The following is a 7421-nucleotide window of genomic DNA, read 5'->3' as shown; positions in this document are numbered from 1 at the left end:
CGATTAACAAAAAACCACTGGGTGGATTTTTATCATTTTAGGGTGGTTGTGTACACACACTGCCAACACACATTTCAGTTCAAACTACTTGCAAAAGTGCATGTAGCATTATGAGACCCCTTTAAAGGATAGTTCACTCAAAAATTCTGTCAGCATCTACACGTCCTCATGTTGTTCCAATCCTCTATGACTTTCTTCTGTGGGACACTAAAGATAATTTGAATAACGTTTCAACTGTCCATACAATGAAAGTCAATGGGGACCAAAAGAACACTAGAACTTTGGAACGACATGACAGTACATAAATGGCAGAACTTTTATTTTTAAGTGAACCATTCCTTTCAAATATATTGATTACTATAAACCGTAGTCAATTTAGTTAACACACGCACCAACATACAGTCTTAAAAACTCAGCTATGCAGTAAAAGAGCCCTCAGGCCTGTACTTACCGTCTCTGCAGAGAGCTTCCCAAACTGGTAGCGGCGCCGTCTCTTTCTCGTTCCCGGTCTCTGTCCCTCTCTCGCCCCATGGCATTGGCTCCAGCTGACAGGCTTTGGCCGAGCCTCGTGTGCGTGTTGGCATTGACGCGCCGGTCCCGTGCTGGCACGGGTGGAGGTGGGGGTGGGGGAGCCGGAGCCGGGATGGGTATCGGGATGGGCCCGCTGTTGTGGCTCTGATTGGCGTATATGTTGGTGGAGGTTGCAGCGTTGGAAGTAGGTGGCTGGACGGGGTGGATGGGAGGTGGAGGTGGGGGTGGGCAGGGCTGTCGGTCCAACCTCAGGTCTTTGTTCTCCTGGCTGAGCCGGTCCAGCTGCACTTCAAGCTCCTCAATGCGCCGCCGTTGAGTTTCCAGAAGCTTCTGTTGGCTCTCGATGATGTTGTTGAGCTCCAGCAGGTACTCCACCGCCCGGTTAGGGCTCTCTGGGCTGCCCTGCCCAGCATCCATGTTGATGGACACTTGCGTGACAGTCACCGTCTGCTGGGACAAGCTTCTGGGATCACCCCGTAAGAGGAAGCTCTCCCCCCCACGTGGAGCGGGTGGGGGGGAGAGAAGGAAATGTGTTGGGAGTTAGAGTTGAGTTATCGAAGTAAAATAGTCAGTGGTTTTAATCTGAGATTCCCCAAAATTAAATTCAGCTTTGGAAGTCACAGTACTGGAAAGCGATGAGGAAATTCCATATTGGGAATTTGTATTCACATTCAAGGGATGATGATAATGTTAATGAGTGGATTCGTTTGTTTGTTTACGATTGGTGTGAGCATGTTTGTGTTTATGTGTGCATTGCTATTCTTCTGTCAAATGTGGCATTTTTCCACTGCCACCAAGGAATCATGGAATTGAGATCAAAGCCAGTTTGCAGAAATGAACTTCATCAATCATTTAGCCATTTATTACTCTCATCAGGTAATGAAAGTGAACAAAAAAACTAATTTGACAAAGTCATCATGGAACATTCCCAGCACCTCAAGTCCAAGGTAAGGATGCACCGCAAAAAGCCAAGTCAGCAAATATCCATTACACAGGAAGGAAAGCCAATTTCCTTTTCGTCCATTTCTCTGGCGTGCATCCTCTTCCGTTTCTCTTTCAAATGTGGAGTTGAAACACTGCAGCGGTTTTCTGGCCGTCTATTCATGACTCATATTCCAGACTGAAGTGTTTGGGAGACATTTTCGTCAAGAGTCATTCTATTCCAGAGGCGATTGAGATGGAAAGGTAGAGAGAGAGAGAGACGGACCAAAGTTCTTCTGATAAATCCACCGCAATACTAAATTGGCTTCTGGGAGGTGTGCGCATGTCTTTCAGAACAACCCAGTTCCCCCTTCTCTCTCCTTCGCACCCTCATTACAAAACCAAGATCTCTTCATTCAAGCCATTAATATTGCTCATCATTATGCATCGTAAGACATGGAATTACATTTCCCACGCATGATGCATTTCAACTCATTGCAAAGTCCGTTCAACACAATATTTGGTTATTTCATAACACACTACTTCTTTGCGCCTTCATTCCATTATTTCTGAAGACTAATCTCTCTTCAATGTAAAATAATTACATCTATCATTAATGTTTCATGCACGCATTTGTCGTTTACTCACGAGCGGTTTCACACTTATTGCCCAGACAGTCCTTGAAGACAATCGCGCATCTCCAACGCGTACAGCTGCGCGATAATGAGGCGATGTGTCGAATGTCCCAAAGTGATGGCATCAAAGTCGATTAAAATATCCAAATTCGACGTTCCAACGCAAACAAATCTGGGATTTTTATGAGTTTAAACTGAACAAATGATTATTGATCTTCTGTTGCGGTTGATCGCAACGCGTTCCTCCCGATCAACTAAAACAAAATCGAGAGGAAATACAATCCTTAGGGCAGGATGTCCACTGCATGTCGAGTTTTATGTCGCTTTGTGTATCAATCAGCGCAAAGGCGCTCAGGTCCCGAAACAGCTGAGAGGCGCAATACAGCATCCGCGTGCTCGTCCACACAGTGTCAAGCCAATGCGCGCGAGATCATTAAATAACACCCATGCTGATGGAGCACATCTGCCATTATCATTTTTTAAAACAATTTATGGAGACTGCGTTGCATGACAACTAATTAAACTACCCCAAACGGTTGTGTCTCCCAGTATGTCACAGATGTCAAGACGTGTTGATGCCCGTGATTAAGGATATTCGTTCATGAATGAATTGCTCACATGTTGAACAGGCATGCATTCCCTCCTGATGCTCCCTGGACAGCCTTGCACCTGCCGCCCCTCGCAGCCATTCGGTTTCACCGCAGTGGACACATGTGTCTCGATCGCTAGTTTCGCAGCACGTCGATGTTGCTCAGCGCCTCTCGCCGTGGTAAAGGGTGATGAAGGGGTTAAATTCATTTGAGTGAGTCAGAGAGAATATATTTTTCTTTTCAATCGAGGCTCTGACGTTAGTCCGAGCGCGTAGCGCTAGAGGAACATGCCGGGGAAACTGTATCCCCGTGGTCGGCCATTTTGGAACTCGGTAACATTCATTTCGACGGGAGAGTGGCTCCTTGCGTTGAGCCAAAATGAGTGCAGTTTCTCTCTCTCTCTCTCTCTCTCACACACACACCTCAAGACTCAAACCGAAGGCTGTGTGGTGCATTTAATCTGCAGAAAAAGCAAGCCAGCATAGATTTACACATTGAGGCAAAGTTGTTCATTCACTGCAGTCCAAATTTAAATTTCAGCCAGCAACAGTAGCCTACATTAATATAAAAACAGGCTTTGCACGGTTAATGTGAGCTTAAGATGATGATAGTGCCTAGTATGAATATTTTATTTGGTGTTATAATTTCTACTGCAGCAAAACCCACAAGTAGCTTTTGGCTTTTACAGCAATTTTAGGATGTTCCATTTGCTGAATCACTCTCATGCTCTCTGCTTTCAGCACCCACATTAAACCATCCAATTTTTTCTTACTTCCACCCACACGTCCTGCCCTCTCTTTCTCTGTGCCTTAGTCACAGCTGAACTGTGTGTGAGTGAAAGGGGTGTGCTAAGCACATGCAGGACAAGGAGACCACTAGTATGCTGTGGTTTACTTTATCATTAGGGCTTAATTTGTCTATTTAATGGCAGTAAGATTCTACATTAAGGGTAGAATTATGCTTCTGTCAACAGTTTCCCAGTTGAATTCACCGATACAATGCAGTGTGACACATTACGTAGGCCTATAATCTCGTGCTAGCTGTGTTGTACAACCTAGGGTGTGTCTCAATCAGCTTTCTAGTTCAGTATAAGGGAGGCAGTTATTTCAAAGACTGTTCCACTGTCAAAGTCATTCCAGTAATAAATTACTACAAAAAACTAGTAAGTATAACGCTCAAAAATGCTGTCTAGGTAGGCAGGTCACTGGTTTTTGAAACAAAAGCCACTCTGTGCTGACCTCTGGCTTCAGGATTAATCTTTACCCCGGCATTCTGCGTCACTGGTTCATCAGATCACTTCAGATGCCCTCTTCTGAAAGTTCATAGAAAACTTGTTCACGCGTGAGAGTCTGCGCTCAGCACGGGCGAATTGGGCACGCTTCGCTCATATAGAGCATATCCACTGTTTATGTAAGAGGTGCATGCGGAGGAGAAAAGTTGCAGAGGCAAAAAAAAAAAAGATGGATGGAGAGAAATCCATTTAATTTCTTACTCTCCCACACAAAAGCCTTAATTATTCAACTGCATAATTCTCTGTGCATCTATCTATCTATCTATCTATCTATCTATCTATCGTCTCTAACTATAAATGTTCAGTATCTATCTATCTATCTATCTATCTATCTGTCGTCTCTAACTATAAATGTTCAGTATCTATCTATCTCTCTATCTTTTCACCACTCCTTTTCATTTCATCCCCTTATATCTTTCGTTCCTGTTTTTCATCTCTCTTGTGCTTTTATGTCTCTGATACAAGTCATTAAAAAAAGCTGGAGAACATTGTGAAGATCTGAGCTTCAAAACTACTGTCATGTTTTCAACCCTCCCCATCTCTTCCTCTCTCTCCCCAGAGGGCAACCACAGCGTTTGTTCTCTCACACTGAGCCTTCGATTCCCTCTTAAATGCTTTAGGAACATTTCCTATTCTTTAACCATTCATTCACAAGAAGCAGCGTGTTATATAAGGAGCTTCATCAACATGTCACATCGGTTTTACAGTTGATCTGATATTTGCTCTGTAGAGCTGTGTTGGCTTTATGTGGTCTGGTCCAATTGTTGTCTCGTTCTGACAGTGACATTTGCGCTTAAATAGCAATGGCAGTGCTCCATTAAACAAAGGGCAGGAGGGAGGATTCAACATGGACCAATAGTTGGGTTATAAAACTAATAAAGTCACATTCCAAAACCCCATGTCTGCCAAAACTATAAATGTAAATTTTATGTTTTCTGCTTACAGAACTGAAGGCTGCCATTAATGTCTGGATGGAAAGAGATGAGAGGACGAGTGTGTTTTCTTCAAGGTAGATGGCACCATAACACAGTTTTGATCAAGCACTTCACTAGAGACAATCCTGAGCTGTGACATTACTGAACAGGGAAAAACGTCCATTTTAATCATCCTTCAAAATGAGATTAGGCACTGGTAGAACACCTACTGTAATATAATATAAGTTATAAGTATAATATCAAGACAAGTCAAAAAGTCATACAAGTTTAATTAACAATATATTAGCAAAATGGTAAAAATGTAATTTTGTCAGAATGCACAGCAAATTGTGAGACATTAATGAACAAAGACACTTTTTAGATCCAGACAGAATTGATATCTGCCTTCCTCAATACCTGATCAAAAGCCTAGCATACTATGATGATATCTTATTCTGGATAATTAAAAAAGAGCCTGGCTGCATATTAATATGCATACTTAAGGTGCGTGAAGAAGTCCTTATTCAAAGTATTCATAAAACAGAAAGCAAAAAGTACACAGATAATCTATTGTGACTTTCAGTGAGATTCTCAAGTGCAAATCGAATGGACGCTTCATACTATCCCATGAGGCCCCGCGGGAGGAGCTGTAAAAAGCAGTGAAGCAACACAATTGACGCTGTAGGTCAATGACAATGACAATATGACAGATGTAGTACATTCAAATTACACATTCATACTATATACAACATACTTTTTAATGGTCGCAAAGCACTTATACAGTACAAAATAAGTACCTACTCAGAAAGTATGCAATTTTGGATGCTAGCTGTTAGCTTGCTAAATAAAGAATGTACTAAAAAAAATAAGGAAAACTTAAAAAAATTCTTAATTTGACAATTTTAGCCTCTATAATTTAACGTGCGATGTCATTTAAAATATATTTTTATTATTATGACTACAAATTTATTCCTAATCAGGCCCTGAATAAAGCATGCTAACCATGCTAGCCAACTCATTTAACCTGGAAATTGTACATGAATTTACAATGGACTACAAAAACATCCTAATTTCTTAGGTCCACCACCTGCCACTGACACACATACAATATCCAGGCCAGCTGCATAATGCAACATATCAGAGATACTGTAATATACAGCCCTTGTGTACACGGCTCGCACTTATCGCCGATTATACTTCATATGTGAGTGATACAAACCCTCCTCGTCTCGACTGAAGCAGCCTGTAGCTTGCTGATTAAAAAGGTCAACATGACATTTCCCTGGTGCTGAACATCCAGCCCCCTTCTGCTTCCCTGAACAGCACACATGCACGCCCCAGCAACGTGTGGGTTTCTCAGGCGTACGTTACGTGCGCTCCCAGACTAAAAATAAAGATGTTGTGATCTCTTAGATACATACTATTGACTCTTCGTCAGCTGAGAGATGTTGAAATCAAGGGATTCAAAAAAATCTGCTTTTCAAAAATGACCAAATTCTTAATGTTATCTGAGTTTTGAGCCCTATATGCTGGGGTAAAATAGAGGGAGGAAGGATGAGGCACAGCAGCCTCTGTTCGCCCTCCCGTTTCATAGTTAACATGGTGTAGGGCATAGCGTATAATTAGTGAGAGCAATTAGAATAGAGAGAGAGGGAGAGAGAAGCCTTCTACTGTTATTCCCACAGGCCTGCTTGCACTCTGAAGTGCAAAGTGTGATAATCATAGTTTCAAATGTATTTTGATGAATGCTAGTATGTGCTTTTGGAGCAAGACTCAGTAGACGGAAAAATAACAATTTTCCTCCAATTCATGCAGTTACACTGAGTAATGTTCTTAAAGGGGTCATATGATGCGATTTCTATCCTATAATTTACAAGCTCTTGGTGCATAAAGAAGATCTGTAAAGTTGCAAAGACTAAAGTCTCAAATCCAAAGAGATATTCTTTATAAAAGTTAAGAGTCAACCACGCCTACCTAAAACGGCTCGTTCTAACACGCCCCCACATACCTACGTGGTACCTATATGTTTAGCATTTTACGTAACATAAGCAGGCCGTTTAATAAGATACTTTGGTCATTTCCAAGGCAGCATTTGATGTATCCTTCAGGGACTAGATCATTTTAGTATGCAGTGAGGTAAGAAAAATGTCCAAGATTGTGGATGACAGAAATGCTGGATATATATTTAATATTATTGATAAAAATAGTTCTATCTAATAAAATACATTATTTGTGTTATGTATGAAGCTTTTGTGCTTATAAAGTGATGTTGTTAGCTTAGCAACATGTGCTAATCCAATACCAAACTTTGGGCTAGTTGAGAGCTTTGCTCTTCATGTGAGGAGCACTATTTGTGAAAAATATTTTGCAGCATCTTACAGATGACACAGTGTTCTAAACACATGCCACTCAAGTTAAAATAATTTAAACGGTACAAAAAAAAACTGCATTTTTTTTCCATTTCACTGCCCGTCGTCACTGCCCGCGCACAAGGTAAAGGGGTCATATGATGCTGCTAAAAAGAACATTATTTGGTGTA

At 41.6% G+C, this 7421-nt stretch overlaps 1 protein-coding gene across 2 annotated transcripts in view; it reads right to left on the bottom strand.

The window, feature by feature from the left end:
* iqsec2a (IQ motif and Sec7 domain ArfGEF 2a) overlaps nucleotides 1-2848 on the bottom strand; it is an 85068-nt gene extending 82220 nt beyond the window's left edge. Inside the window, exon 1 of one of the 2 annotated variants that reach the window (XM_016542174.1) lies at nucleotides 452-2848. In XM_016542174.1, coding sequence (XP_016397660.1) covers nucleotides 452-948 — 497 coding nt within the window. In that variant the 5' untranslated portion in view covers nucleotides 949-2848. The remainder of the gene's footprint in view (nucleotides 1-451) is intronic. The other variant, XM_016542171.1, reaches the window with a different exon arrangement.
* Nucleotides 2849-7421: the final 4573 nt, after the last annotated feature.

The sequence above is a fragment of the Sinocyclocheilus rhinocerous genome, unplaced genomic scaffold (genome assembly GCF_001515625.1).
Source record: "Sinocyclocheilus rhinocerous isolate Xijiao unplaced genomic scaffold, SAMN03320098_v1.1 scaffold1600, whole genome shotgun sequence".
Taxonomy (NCBI): Eukaryota; Metazoa; Chordata; class Actinopteri; order Cypriniformes; family Cyprinidae; genus Sinocyclocheilus; species Sinocyclocheilus rhinocerous.
Note: the sequence above shows the minus strand (reverse complement) of the source record. Positions and strands in the feature narration are given on the sequence as shown.